Raw genomic sequence first — 15,791 nt, forward strand, 5'->3', positions numbered from 1 at the left:
GAAGAAGAAGAAGAAGAAGAAGAAGAAGAAGAAGAAGAAGAAGAAGAAGAAGAAGAAGAAGAAGAAGAAGAAGAAGAAGAAGAAGAAGAAGAAGAAGAAGAAGAAGAAGAAGAAGAAGAAGAAGAAGAAGAAGAAGAAGAAGAAGAAGAAGAAGAAGAAGAAGAAGAAGAAGAAGAAGAAGAAGAAGAAAAAAAAACAAAAACAACCCCTACTTTGGTGGAGCTGGGAGGATGGTTTGATAGTTGTAGTGCTGTTGGTGCTGTTGATTAAGGATCTGGAGCTGTAAAAAGAGCTGTTGTTGCTGCAGGATTTTGGCATAAGATGAATCCATGGGGGGAGCTCCTTTATCCTGTTTTTGGTCCGGTGGAATATATTGGTGATATTTCAGCTTCTTGACTTTTGGTTTCGGCTCCTTGGATTTTTTGCTACGCTGGGACTTCTCACCTGAAGATTTTGGCTGGCTTTGCTGTTTGAAAGAAAAATAGGTGGTTCAGGATAGGACGGTGGCATGATGAATATAACGAGTGACATTTTGAGAAGTGATTGGCTGGTTTAATATTTTCCATACAATTTCTTCATTCTACTGATCTGCCCTAATAAATGTATACCTATTAAATAAGTATAACACTGCTAGCTTTTAACCAGACCAGGAGTTTCCAAACTTAGCAGCTTGAAGGTTTATGGACTTCTGGGAGTTGCCAAGTTTGGAGTCTCCTGAACTAGTATAATGCTAATTTTAATATATAACAATTATATTACATCAATGCAGTGAACCTGCATGAACAATCCTTAGACCAATTAAATGGTCTACTGCAATTTTATATTCATTAAATTTCTGTATACTTTATACACGTATAAATCCACGGCATTTATATTCCATATACTTCATCATATTCCAAACTGACAGGGAAAAAAAGAATGATACAGCAAGGGAAACACATGTCATCAACTCTGGGTACTTAAATGAAAATATTTCCACACTGTGTCAAAACTACTAATCTACTAGCAAAGAAATGATCCTAATGTATCACTATAGTAACTATTTACTTAATAAGGAATTGAAAATTGCATTGAATAGTTGATTCATGATCTTGATCAAGGTCATGTTACTCAGTATCTCACCTAATCGTGACATAATAGATTTTTTGGCTGATAGTAGCACTTAGCCCTAATACAAAAGGTACCTTTATAAGAGTTGGAAGAGGTTTGGCAGCAGCAGGAGCAATCCCATTAGTGAGATTCAGAGGCACTGGAGGCGGCGGCTGTGGCAAGGGGGTTGGAGGCTGTTCAGACACATAAGTTGTCTCAGTGCAGTCTGTGCTGATTTTTAACTGGCACACAATCTACAAAGTAGATGAATATGAATATGTCCAGATGAATTTTCAGAAGACAGAATAAGCAGTTAGCAGGTGACTTCTACAGTATCGTAAAAAGACAGACAACTGCTCAGTTACATTTGTGTACCGCAAAATACAGATATGTGAGCAAAGCCAATTTCCAGAATCAATGCCACCATATAATAAGAGAGTTTACTTCTTTCCATGGTCAAATTTTAAGAAAATAGGAATTTATTTTTCCACAAAGTAAAACGGCATAAGGGATGTTATTAATATTATTTCAAGATCCAGTTTGGTGTAGTGGTGAATGTGCTGGCCTAGAAACTAAGAGACTGGGAGTTCTAGTCCACCTTAGGTATAAAAGCCAGCTGGGTGACTTGGGGCCAGTCACTCTCTCTCAGCCCACTTCACAGGGTTATAGTTGTGGGGAAAACAGGAGGAGGAAGGAGTATTATTTATGTTCACCACCCAATAAAGATAGGGTAAAAAGAAATCTAAAAAAAGATTCAGGTATCAAGTATTTTATTGCTAATAAGCACAAATTCCCATAACAATCTTTTCTTCCAAGGAAAATACATTTCTTGCTTGAGCTCCTACAATCAAAAAGTGCAACAAGAGGCAACACCTAAGGTGTCCTCACCTGAGCAGGGGATGCCACTGTGGGAGTAGGAACTAAATCACTCATCAGAGCATCCATTGGGGATGGCACAGATGCCTGGGATTCATGGCTAGCCGGTTGTTCTGGAGACAGGGCATCACTGCTGTCTTCATCAAAGGAGGAATTATCTGCTAACTTAGGATAGTCCACTTGACCTACTAAAAACAACAGATGCAAAGTTAATTAATTAAAAACAGAGGATCTATGGATCACTGAAAACCAGCAGGACATTTCTGGGCCACTATAAAATCCAAGATGGGGAAAAGCAGAGGAACTTTAGACAACTGTGCATTGTACATATACAATTAGATTCACCAATTGACCAGAACTTGTTAACAAAAACCAAAATCTAATTCTGAATACAATAAAGAACAGGGGAGCTTTTTAAAAAAACAAGTAAAACATTAAAAATACTCCTATTTTTTGTAAAAGTAAAATAAATCCAGAAGAACATATGTGCAATCTTACAAGTTTACAAGTTCTAAAACTCTTTCAGAATGACCAATCAGACAGTGATCCACAAGTCTTTTAAGCTGACTATTACAATTCAAGAGTAAGAGACACTTTCTATATATTGTGTGAGGCCTGATTCCTTTCAGTGCTTATGCTTTGTATCCGTACATTGTATCCATAAAAATATTTCTGTTTTTGTCTTCTTATCCTACATAAATTAATCTGTATTTAATGCCACTTAAGAGTAGGGTTCCACTTTAATATGACTATAAGAAAATAGAATACAATGCCAGAGGCAGACAACTATTGTACAGCATCTCTTCAGTCTTAGATGTCAATTGCATTTCTGCTTATAATTTTTCTTATAAACTTGCTCACAAAATTTTAACTGAAACCATTTATGCAGGATAGGAAGTTGAGGGCAGAAATATTTTATGGTTATACAAAGCAGCAAATATATTCTGCTTTCCTTATTTTAAAGAAGAGATTAAAAAAAGAAGGTACTGTTTTATCCACTACAAAGCTTCCCTTTTTTTAGCAGACTTACCAATGAGAGCTTCCTTCAAGCTTGATTCCACAGGCAGAATATTTTTCTCCACCAATTCCATGGGGCCTGGTCTCTGGGCAATCTTCTCATTGAGATCATCAGCCAATCTAGCCCGCTTCAACTTCAGCTGCTTGGCCTGAAGAGAAGGTTCAGCAGAGGTCTCTGTTCAGCAGAAACAACAAAAACACGATTATTTCTTAACTATAAAACCCATTACAGAAATCAGTTCTGTAGTTTCCTTTTGGAGAATCTCAAGCAGTACATAAAGAACCATCCCTAACTATACTGGTACCCTCATACCTGAATATTTTTTAAGAATAACAGACCTGCCCTTCTGACTTGTGCCAAAGGCCTGTTACTCCATTAGCTAACCTGAATTTTGTGAGAAGACCCAAAACAGGACACACAACCAGACTCTTCAACCAGGTCCTTTAGTGAGGAAGAGTAAGAACCCCTGCTTCATCCCACTTGCCATCTTATTATAATTTCTTTGTTCAATTGTTAGCCGCCTAGAGTTGAGAATTGGGTAGCATACAAGATTATTATTATCATTATTATTATTATTATTATTATTATTATTAATAATATCGTCATCATTCACAATCATGTGAAATCACAGCTGCCAGTTCTTTAGATGGTGATGGCCTTAATACACATTTGAGTTCTTCCCAAGAACCTAGGATGTTGTAATGAATCGACATAGCATGTGCTGATCCAAGAGCTGTGGCTTTTGTAATTGACAAGGTACAAATTTTGTCAATGCATAGATTTTCTAAGTGCCCCCAATATTTTTGGGTATCGTACCCAATGTGTCAATAACCACAACAGCTTTCATCTTCGATTTTCAGATCTTGATGCTTTGTGATCTCCAATTCTTTGTCTTTTATTCTATTATCCCCTGGTATTGCCACATAAATTATCCATACTTCCTCTTTCTTCTCCTCCTCATCCACTGATAATCTTATTTTAATTTAATTAATCTCCATTTAATACTATTAAAATTGGAACTATCACTAATTGTAGAATGCTATTGACTTACTCAAATGTTCTTGGTCAAATTCCTTTTGTGTAGACTTCCTTTACATATAATTACCTTCTTTTCCCCTTTTGCCAGGCCTATTCCTTTTGAGTAAGTGATACTTTTCAATTCTGGCATTCCACTCATATGTTTTGTCCTATTAGGTTTCAATAAGTCCTAATAAATCATATTTGCCTTCCTGAATTAGGAATTCAGAAGAATTACTTCTTTTAATTTTTTGTAAAGAAACTATGGAAACCTTTATTCAAATATCTTGACTTATTCTTTCCTGTATTTACATTCTCAATTGTTGCCTTCACATCCTGAATACCCCCCTTTCAGTCTGGTTCCCAGTACTTCACATAATATTGTTTCCCAGATCTTTCTCTCTTCCACATAGAATTCATTGGAGAGCCTACTAAATCAAACTTACAAGACACTTTCCCGTTATATTTGGGGAACCATCTTAGTAATCTTCCATTTTTCAAAGAATCCCATTGGCACCACTGCTCAATTATCACTTCCAGCATTTTCTTTTTTCCTGGATCACATCCTTCAACAGAAAGGTATGAAGAAACCACTATCTGTGACCCTCCTGCTCTTTCACTCTCCTGTCCAGTATTCCGCCTTGCAACTCTCTCCACAGTTGCATTTTCGGTGCCATTTGTTCTCATGAACACTAGTAGACAGAGCAGGATTAAAGAACTTTGGATATCTTTTAGCCTTGTTCCAAATTCATGCCCCAGGAAAGCAACACAGCTAAATGGTCCAGCCAAGATTGCTGCTTCAATCCCTCTCAGTAGAGGGAGTACCTGATCACCACTGTTCATTACTTCATGTATAGGCAGACATTACTCCCATTGCAAAGTTTGTATAGTCGCCTTTGCTGCGCTGAGGCTTGGCAGGTGCTTTTCATCCAAGGGTTCATAAAGATCATCAATGATGAGATTATGGAAATTGTTCTGAAGCTTTAAAATATAAGAGCTCACTTGACAGACTTGGGCTTGTGTTTCAGATTCCTGTAACTTTCCACAGTTTGGCATGTTTTAATCTGGGATGCTTTCTAGTGTTTATCTCTCTCTGCAAGCACTCCTTGTATCCAATTCAAAAATTCCCCATCTTCATTGATCAGCTGAGAACTGGATTTTGTCTTTAACTCTTTCACCTTCCCCTCCAGCAAACATTTAGATTACGTTTGCATATTTTTTGTCATCTTTCAGAAGAGAAACAGAGCATATTCCCTGCAGCACTGGAGAGCAGTACTCTCTATTTCCACGACTTCCTAATGAATGAAAACAATTTTTAAAAAGGGCCTTCCCCCTGGACTTGTCTTAAACTTCTGTTCTTTTTTAAATGCTTGATCATTGAGCTACTTCTTGGATCTATTAAAAACTCTTACATTGGTCATTTTAATACTCTGTTCCAAAAAAAAAAAAATCTTATGGATATATGATATATTTTTTTTGCTACATCAAATAATTTTGTATGTATTCATTGATGTACAAAGTGATTTAGTTTCTCATTCTCCTTCTTTCCAGCATTCCTTTAAATCTCTTTTCATCAGCAATAACAATCCAACTTCCATACCAATTCCATCTCTTGTTAGCATACTATTATTAGCAATGAGTATTTTGAAATTTTTTGCATCTCTTGGGCACCTCTTATGGAAAACAGTGTGTTTTGTTCTCATTTGGCCATAGTCCAAATTTTAGAGGAAGCCATTTTTCTAATAGCTTCCTTGACACTGTTAATCATGCAGATGACCTCTTGTATTTATCAGTACATTTCCTGATCTGCTTATATTTTAGCTGAGCCTATATTACTAACTTTCCTTTTCAACTTCCTTTTTATGAAAAATTTGAGACACTTCTTCTTTTGAAGAAAAAGATGCTTTTTATTTTGAAGTCGAATGTAAAGTGATAGATTGTGTGGAACACTCCAATTAGGTGTTAAGAGTGGGACCACCTTAGAGTCTTTGCACTGCAGAAAGTGGCATAGGCCTGCCCTTCCCCAGAATTCCTGAAGCCTTATCTGACTATTCTCATTGTAAGGTTCTTGTAACGTAGATGACTAACAATCATGTATCTATTCACAAGCGGTTCTTGTTGCTTGCATCTGACAAAGACTTTCTGGACAATTTTCAGATTTGCTAATGTTGTAAAACAAGATGCTTTAAAATTTTGCAAAAAGTTGTAAAAACTCTTTAATACAGAATAAATTGCTAATTCAAACTGACAGGTAAGAAACTATTTAGAGATTAATAAAAACAGAAAAGAGTTATGCCAGAGGTTTAGCCTAGTTTTCTGTTCTCACAATGATCAACCAGATGTTGATGGAAAGCCCACCAATGGCATATAAGCCCAGCATCTTCCCCTTCATATTCTTCAGCAATATGCATATAATTATCATCACCGCAGGCAGAATCTGGTAGCATATTACATCTGGAGGTATATTACATATATTGCAATAACAGCGATTTTTTTTCTACTATAAAAATAGAAGTAATGTTTTTATTCTTTAACAATTATTACATTCTTCACAGTCAGCCAGTTTTCCAGGACCAACAGCAATATATTTAGAAAACTACTTTAAAAATCTTATTCCTCAAGTTGTAAGACTAGCACAAAATAATTGATATTGCAAGAGCTACTTAGGCAAGAAGTACTTAGGCCAGTGGTGGCGAACCTATGGCACGGGTGCCAGAGGCGGCACTCAGAGCCCTCTCTGTGGGCACGCGCGCCGTCGCCCCAGTCCTAGGCCTTCAGCTGGGTTTTATAAAACCTTTTCACTTTAGGCCGCCACCGCCATGTGCAAAAAAAAAAAAAAAAAAAGGTTCAATCAGTCAATTTCAACTTCTCGTGGGTAAAAAAAAATCTTGCAAAGTTGGAATTGATTGAACTTTTTAGTCCCACCCAGTCTGCTGTTACCACCGCAGCCACACCCACCCAATGGGCCACACCCACCCGGCACTCGACAATGCATAAGTGGGTTTTGGCTTGCAGTTTGGGCACTCGGTCTCTAAAAGGTTCGCCATCACTGAATAGGCCCTAACTTTATTAGCCTATCCATTTCTAAATAAATAGAAGTGATACATGAGAACAATGAATGTCTAGTTTGTATCTTTTCAAAAACTTACTAAACAACCATACACCAGAGACTGTACCTTCTAGAATGTGCATCCTCACCAACTCAGACCTCTCTGGTCGGGACCGGATCTTCCGTTTCAAGTAATCCTCTGTCTGTAAAACACAGAAAAATACATTCTAAACTTCAGTGAAGTCACAAGACTAAATATGGAACATGCAAGATTTTCCTGTTAAAATTTATCATGAGATTCTTAAGTAGAAGAAATAACACTGCCTCAGATCTCAGTAGCTACGCTGTTAAAAGAATGGAAGAAGCAAAAGGTCCACCATATAACTTTGCTTACTTTGCATGAGTGCACAGCATTTAATCAGAGATTGAAAACCTTGAGGAAAATGAAGCACACAGTTTCCAACACTGTGCTGTTTGAAATATTTAGGATGCATTAATTGTCTATTTTCACATCTACTGACAGGGACACTTAAATCAATCTTATTCCCAGACTATATACATAGCACTGTATAACAAATGTAAAGGTTTTGATTGAAATTATAATTCCCCACACATTTTAGTTTTAAAACAAGCCAAGCCAAAAGTCACTGCATTAACTCTTCATCAAACTTATTGAAGGTCTTTATGATTGTAGCCTAAGATATGGTGTATTTATTCAGTTTATTTCTCAGGAACCAGAAGTTGTTCCACTTAAATTTATATTAGCAGACAGTTAACATCATAGAAGCAGACAGTGGGATCAATCAAATAAATTGTAGGATTACTGAAGGGGGAAGTTCTCTCTCTCTCTGCTATAGGGATCCTAGGCTCTAATTCTATTAATAATGCTACCATTTCCATCATATGATATATAATGTATAAAATAAAATACTCCAGGAGAATGGAGGTCTCCATTTGGAAAAATCAGAGATCAAGTCTGAAAAAAGCTATAGCTGCTAAGCATTCAAAGTCTTACCCTGGCCCGTTCCAAACTTCTTCTCTGTTCATGAAATGCAGCTGGACTTTTCAGAGCTGTTGGAAGAGAATAACTCAATTACATGCCTTAATTTTCCACATATATAAACCTTTATGGTTCAACAATCATCAAAATCATTTGGACAAGATACCGAAGGCAGCTAATTTGACATATGCTCAACTGTATCCTGCACTGATTTAGTCCACATTGTTGTACTTTGCCAACCTAAGCGAATGATGAAGTTTACTATCTGATCACTAAAATACCATACCTAAATGTAGACAGATTAGCAAAGAACACACCAAGGGAAGGAGCTAGTGAAGTGGTTTAGCAAGAAAATATTTGTTTATCAGAGAAATTGACCACAACATAATCATATATAAAGATATATAAAGTCTTCCAAAAATATTTGATGACAATATAATCCCATGTATTTGGATTTAATCATTTAAAGAAAGAAAATATAAATGTCTGAGGAATACACTTTATGCATGTTTAACTAGCAAGATAAAGACAGAAAAATTAAGAATTAAGTTCAACAATGAATAATTTTTCCCCAGTGGACAATTGCCAAAATAACTCCTGTTTTAAGCCACCGAGCCCCATCTACCTAGCAGTATGCAAGTTTTGGAAGAATCCCCTGCCAGACATTCACTTTGGTTGAAAAAAAAATGGTTGGCAACCATTTTTCTCAGTACATTATCATCAGAGTCAGGATAAAATTCAGCTTTCTGCTTTTACCACTCCAAGGAGAAAAGAACGTAGAAGAATACACCATACAGCTGTTTATTTTGCTGAATAAGCGTGATTTTTATAACAGTAAACTGAGCAGCTCATATTGTTTCATTATACATAGTGGAAAAACATCTGACGTATACTAAGTAGGTTGATATGCACTTATTCATTAACCATTTGGGGGGGGGGACTGACTTGATCTAGCCTGAGTAAAAGGCAAAAAGGAAGACAAAACTATAGAAATCCGTTTAGAACAGATATATTCTCATATTATGTTCTGAAATAATAATATAAACTAATCAATTAGTCCTTTTATTTAGGTGAAACCAATTTCTGGTTTAGAAAGGCTTGGTAATGAACATAGCTGATGCACTGTGAATGAACCAACAGCTAGGATAAAATTAAGTTTCCTATTGGAACCAGTGGGGGAAATGTTCATAGTGAAGTAAAATAATAGGATAAGTATTTGGAGAGGGGAATATTCCAGGGGAGAGAATCTTCACTGGATGCTATAATTCAGCTCACAAAAATACCTTCTATTGCAAGTATGCTTTCCAAAACGCTTCCAATGTAGAAGATACTATAATAATAATAATAATAATAATAATAATAATAATAATAATAATAATAATAATAATAATAATAATAATAATAATAATAATAATAATGATAAAGTTGGAAGGGACCTTGGAGGTCATCTAGTCCAACCTCCTGCTCAGGCAGGAAACCCTATACCATTTCGGACAAATGGCTGTCCAGTTTCTTGTAAATATATTGTAATGGGGTGTGAGAATGATCTTGGGAGACAGAATGAAGATCTGCACCCAGGCCAATGGTCAGATAAGAGGAAGCTTAGCCCACAGAAGGAATATGCGTGTGACAAACTAGTTTCTTGTGCTGTAAAGGTGACAGAGGAGAAATGTACTTTTCAGACATGGATGATTCTGTTAATAAAACTTTACAATAAAATATAGTTGGTTCACTTGAGTTTGCTTCTTGTATGGAGTATCTCCCAAGACTAATAGAAATGGCTTATATGATTGTGTTTGTTACTGAGGCTTCTGAGATTTATATACAGGTAGTCCTCGATTTACAATCCCAATTGAGCCCCAAATTTCCATTACTAAGCAAGACAGTTGTTAAGTGAATTTTGCCCCATTTTATGGTTTTTCTTGCCACAATTGTTAAATAAATCACTGCAGTTGTTAGTAACACAGTTGTTCAGTAAATCTGGCTTCCCCATTGACTTTGCTTGTCGGAAGTTGCAAAAGGTGGTCACATGACCTTGGGACACTGCAACCATCATAAATACATACTAATTGCCAAGCATCCCAATTTTGATCATGTGACTATGACTTATGACTGCAACTGTCATAAGCGTCACTTTTTTCAGTGTCGTAGTATCTCTGGTCACTAAACAAAGACTACCTGTAGTTGATTTGTAATGCTGCATACTGCTTGGAGTCACTGTATGCCATATAAATCTATTTAGTAACTAAATAGACAGACACATTCTGAAGTAAGAGGTGAGAAATGATGGATATTGGATGGATATTGACCCTGGACATGGCTTCCTTGCTACTGAAGGAAGAAAGATGTGTAGTTTCTGAAGTACATGAGCATAGCCAATTTGACTCCACTACACAATACATTTCCTACCTACTTGGAAACTTTTTGTTATCCTGAGATTATATTCAAAATTTGTGGGGTGAGTGATGGCCAAGGCAAGCTGAAGAATGATGCAATAGGCACAGAATCATATCATAAAACAGTCAGGATTTCCCAATTTTTTCCTGGTTTGGGATTTTTTTTTGGTGGGGGTGGGATAGAAAAAAAACTTCTATGATAGTTTTGCCATGATTCTCATCCCAACACTTCCAATTTTTAATAACAACACCACTGTAATTTGGCAACATGATTCCAGAGGTTACAGAAAAAAAGGAGATTCAAAGGCCATATGTAGTCATGGGGCTGTGGTCCCATATTTTATATACAAATGGATCTCAGCAATGCAGCCTGTTCATTTTTCCAAAGCATCCAGAAGAAATGATAGCTAACTAGCAAACTACACACTCCAGAGGGAAATGCTTTCATATCCTCATGAGAATTTCTTTGGAAAAACACTCTGGTTTATAGTTCTTTCCAGGGCTGGCACTGTGACAAAGAAAATTTCATACTTGACTTTTGAAAATGCCAAAAATCAACAAGTTTCTATTTCTCCCATAACATTTTCACAAATGAAGACAGAATCTGAAAAGAATCAGTGAATATGTATTATCAGTTTCCATCCATTTTTCTTGGCTGTGTAAAAAGGACATAATAAACGGCCGAGAAATGTCAAACAACTTTACCATGTCAGTTATAAAGCTGAAAGGCTTTTTAAAAGCATGTTTTTTTAGTTATAAGTAGGAAGTTATGAACTGTAGTAACACCCATGTTTGGTTATTCTAATCTAGAAGGATGATTTAACTTTTTCAAGTTTAATTTTTTAAGTATGCTTCTTTGTTATATAAATAAGAAGAATATAATTTTTAAATATGAATCTTTCAAACACTAAAGTGCTTTGATTTCCCAACTTTGGTCCCATTTGATTTTCTTTATCATAAAAGATATGATGAAATATAAAAGGTTTACTTATACATTCTATCATTAACCAAGAGGTTCGTTATTCTAACTTGAACAAGTGAAACGCGTTATTGCAATAACATTTAATATTTAGAATTCCAAGGCCTCTTTCACTGGGATTTTGAAGGAGGGTCTTTGAATATATGTTTTGCTTTTTCTCCATTATGTATACATTTATTAATCATTTTCCACCTTTTTTCAAATAATTTTATTAAGGATTATACATGTAAAAAACACAAGTCAATACAAACTACAAACAGAAAAATACAAAAAAGGGGGGAGTTGTGCGAATAAGGAAAAGAAAGGAAAAAGGAAAAGAGAAAAAAAGGATGTAACTTTCCCCTTCATTCCAGAAGGTAAAAACAATTTTAAGAGCTTATCATCATCTTAAAATGAAATATAATCTCTCTTCTCCCTGTAACTCATTTCTCAAATAAGGAAAACAAAGTCCAAATACTCGGCCAATCAATCTTTGTCAACAAAAGTCCAATAAGGGCAAGCAGATATAACTATTTTCTTCTTTTAACTCTGATCGAGCAAGCCAATATTATAAACCTTCCCTGATTTTTTAAAAGTATTCTTTTACACCTTCAAAAAAAAAATCCCGGAGGTAATTTGCTGCTCATCTATGTTTCAAAGCAAAAAATCCTTTCAAACTTCATTAGATTTCTCTTGTATACATAAGTAAAATGTATCCTTTTGTTTGTCAGCTTTTAAAAAAGTCCTTTCAAATCTTACATATCGAGAAGAAAAAAATGATCCAAATCAGTTTCCTGATTTAATATCTATTCATCTCCTTTAGGGAATAAGTCATCCACCAGATTCATTTATATTACATATACATTCTCTTTCAAATTACTTTCATAAACATCCGTTGCAGCTCAATCTTGTTTTAAACTTTATTAGAATAAGCTTTGTCAATTTTAACAAGTATCTGATCCATTCTGCCCAAAGGCTTAGCTGAAAGGAATTCAAAAGTTTGCACTGAGTATTTTTGCTCCATTTTCTTTTATCATCTGGCTCTAGCGTCCAGCCTTCAAGGTCTCCTTATCGTAAAAAAAATGAAAACAATATCCATTTTCCCATGAGAAAGTATTTTCTAAATAATACAAAACTATAATTCCAAATCCCTCTAGTCCCTTAGGGTCTTAATCTCTCCAATTTGCAAATAATTAAAAAAAACCCAAAAGTAATTAACATATAAGGCTCAATCAAGTTTAGTGTCCATAAAGGCTGCTTTGTGAGTCTGAGCTTGATGTAAATCCCAACTCTCAAGTCATTCCAGTCATAAAGTAAAAGTAAAAATGATAATTTTTGCAGTCTACTCATGAGGAGCAGCTGTTCAGAGCCACTTGGATAATCTCATGGATGATCACAACAATTTCTCCTTCATTCTGGAGAGATTATACTATTTCAGATCAAGTATTCAGGGGCAATTCCACTTAGAAAGCTATCTTGCTAGCAAGGTGTCTGCTCACCATGGCACTTACAGAAACTCACATTTTACACCATTTTTAGAGATTTTTCATATATATGTATAAAGGGAGGGGGGGTAATACTTCTCTCCTTGAAAGAAGCAGTGGTACACCTCTCCTAAAGAAGAAGTCTTTAGATCCAATGATTTTAGATAACTATTGTTATGTTGTCAAACTTCCCCTTTTAGGTTGAAGTGTTATAGAAAAGAACATGGTTAAGTGTTATAGTTAAGAACATGGAAGTAGTGAATTATCTAAACCTGTTTAAGTCAAATCTAGGGCCAGGGTTTCTTGTTTCATGTTTGTAGCTGACCTGTGTTGGAATAGGAATGGAGGTGGCACATCCACCCTTGTGCATCTTGAACTCTAAGTGGCTTTTGATACCGTTGACCACAGAGCCTCTAAGAGCCCTCAATGACGCATTATTGACAATAACCACACTCCCTCCAAGGTCTTGGTTAGTGCCAAACCTGAAACCCAAGGGGTCATATTTCCGAGCAGGGGAACCTCCTTCCTAGGACACACTCAGGTCTTAGTTATGCATGCCAGACTGTTACCCTTATCCACAATTAGATTAGATTGTGGATAAGAGTAAATTATTTGCACACCAACCTGGCATTCAAAAGCAGCAGCTGGAGCCTACTTTGCTTCAAGCAATTTAACCATAATGTGATTCCTCAGAGGCTTATGAAAGCCTATTATTAAAAAGGATACAAGGCACCTGCACACAATCAATATGTAATTTATCCCTCCAAATTCTGATAAAGTGGAAAGCATATATGAATACAATTTACAATTATAGCATAAAACAGTATTTTAAAATCTGACAATTCTTATACATAAGTACATTCTTTAAAAAATATGTGTCCCTATACAGAAGAGAAAGTAAACCTAGATAAATGCATCATAAATCTAAACTTATTTATTAATATTAAATTTATATGCCCCCCATCTCATTATCCAAGCAACTCTGGGTAGCTTACGATACAATAAAAGCAATAAAACTTTTTAATTAACAAGGGTGAATAAACCTGAATTTCCCTTTTTATTTTTTAATATTCACAGATCCGAGTGCTATTTTTAAATACACCTTTGTAACAAATCAATAAACAAATAAAACATATTTACACAATAGCTAGATCTTACAAAACAAAATGTGTGCAATTTAATCTGAAAGAAGGAAATTCTTTCTAAACTGCAAATGAAAGTATGTAGCTCATACTATAAAGTGCAACAAAGTATGGATGTGTTGGGCACCTGATTGCTCCACAGCCTTTAACATCCTTTCTGCAGGCTTCACACCAAAGACCAAAACAAAGGAAGAAATTTCTGCTTTACTACTTGCTCAAACATCATTGCTGCATTTAATACCTAAAATTCTTGCTTTAGCATTCTATAGCAGTTTTTTGCATGTGAAAGTAATTTTAAGAACATTAATCAATCCTGCATGTATTCATTTCATCATTCTCTTTCCCTCTATCTGATGAACTAACTGCTGTAGCCTGCCACTTTGCAAAACCTCTGTTATCTAGTGACTCTGATGTACAGTAGTTCTTCGGTGTGACTGTGTTGCAAATGCAGAAAAATTAACTTTGTAATTTACCTATCAGCAGCATACTACTAAGCAAGTGAGCAGCCATGTTTACAATTCAAGCAAGACAGCAGTGTATTAAACAGGAAACCTGCTAAGGAAATGATAACGTGAATGCAACATTTCAAATGTTTTGAGGATGGCAACATCTTTCCATAAGTCCTTTTTGTATAGTACTACTTTTTGCATTGTGCAAATGTTCAGAAAGCAGTGGCTAGTGTGTTGAGTATCAGAAATTAAAAATGGCTTTTGCCCAAAGCTCACAAATTCTTCACAGAGAACAAACAGATCTTACAAGGCCACACATTTCAAAATAAATTCTCTCATCTGAGTGGAAATGTCTCAAAGAGGAATAACAAACTTTAAGTTATACTTACGAGGCATGATCCCTTGACTAACCAGCTCTTCACGTGTCCGTCGCTGCTGGAGCTTCAACTGTAGCACTGCATAAGGCAGACAAAGAGGTAAGTGAGGAACAAATCATTGTAAGATATACAGTGCAGAGCATATTTTCCCGTTCATTTTTATTTTCTTCTATCTCAAGAACATTAGCAAGTAGCAGAGAAGCTGTAATCCCCACCCAACACTTGCAAATTGCAGAAGTGGCCTCAGCAACAAGGTTTCCGTATTCTGCAGCGGACGGCGGGAGAGGAAGTTACAAAGCATTTTAGTAGGCTGATTTTAAAAATCCACAAAGTATGAAAATAGGCCATTACTCAAGAATTCCTATAGTAACAAACAGAGTTGCAAATCATGAAACTAGAAAACAAGAAGACACTACACAAACTGATACTGCTCCAGTAGGATGTTATCGAAACAATGGTTGCTGAAATATCACTTTATATACGCCTAGTTCAGAAAACCCCTAGAACAGGGGTGTCAAACTGCCGGCCCGTGGGCCGGACGCGTCACGCGAAAGCTACGCCCACCCCATTGCCAGCAATGGCAAAATTGTCCTGATACGTTGCACGACATCACGTGACGTTGTGAGTTTGACATATCTGCCCTAGAACATGCCTATTTGGGATAGTTCCCACAATCCTCCATCTTGGCACCTAGATGAAGCTGATCCATGATGAAACTTAAGTCTGAAAGTTACCAAGATTACCTACCTCTGACGTACACTAACACTTATGACGAGTGGTTATCCATGAGGCTTATTTCATTCACATCTGCAAATTATACTACTATTGCTATTCCCTTCCTCCATTCCTTCCATATGTATTTGTATGCATGCATGTCCATTCCAGAATTATTATTTTTTTCATTTCAAGAGTTAAGAGAACTTTTAGGTCTTCCTG

General features: G+C 36.0%; 1 protein-coding gene across 1 annotated transcript in view; it reads right to left on the reverse strand.

Annotated features, from left to right (window-relative positions):
* The window catches only part of MRTFA (myocardin related transcription factor A), a 25,789-nt gene extending 10,856 nt beyond the window's left edge, over positions 1–14,933 (reverse strand). The window contains exons 1-7 of the mRNA XM_029283659.1: positions 14,868–14,933; positions 8,065–8,120; positions 7,177–7,252; positions 2,996–3,157; positions 1,978–2,153; positions 1,185–1,343; positions 213–466 (exon numbers count right to left, since the gene is read on the reverse strand). Coding sequence (XP_029139492.1) covers positions 213–466; positions 1,185–1,343; positions 1,978–2,153; positions 2,996–3,157; positions 7,177–7,252; positions 8,065–8,120; positions 14,868–14,874 — 890 coding nt within the window. The 5' untranslated portion in view covers positions 14,875–14,933. The remainder of the gene's footprint in view (positions 1–212; positions 467–1,184; positions 1,344–1,977; positions 2,154–2,995; positions 3,158–7,176; positions 7,253–8,064; positions 8,121–14,867) is intronic.
* Between the last annotated feature and the right edge of the window lie 858 nt (positions 14,934–15,791).

Source organism: Protobothrops mucrosquamatus, unplaced genomic scaffold (assembly GCF_001527695.2).
Source record: "Protobothrops mucrosquamatus isolate PMUCROS unplaced genomic scaffold, P.Mucros_1.0 scaffold173, whole genome shotgun sequence".
Lineage (NCBI taxonomy): Eukaryota > Metazoa > Chordata > Lepidosauria > Squamata > Viperidae > Protobothrops > Protobothrops mucrosquamatus.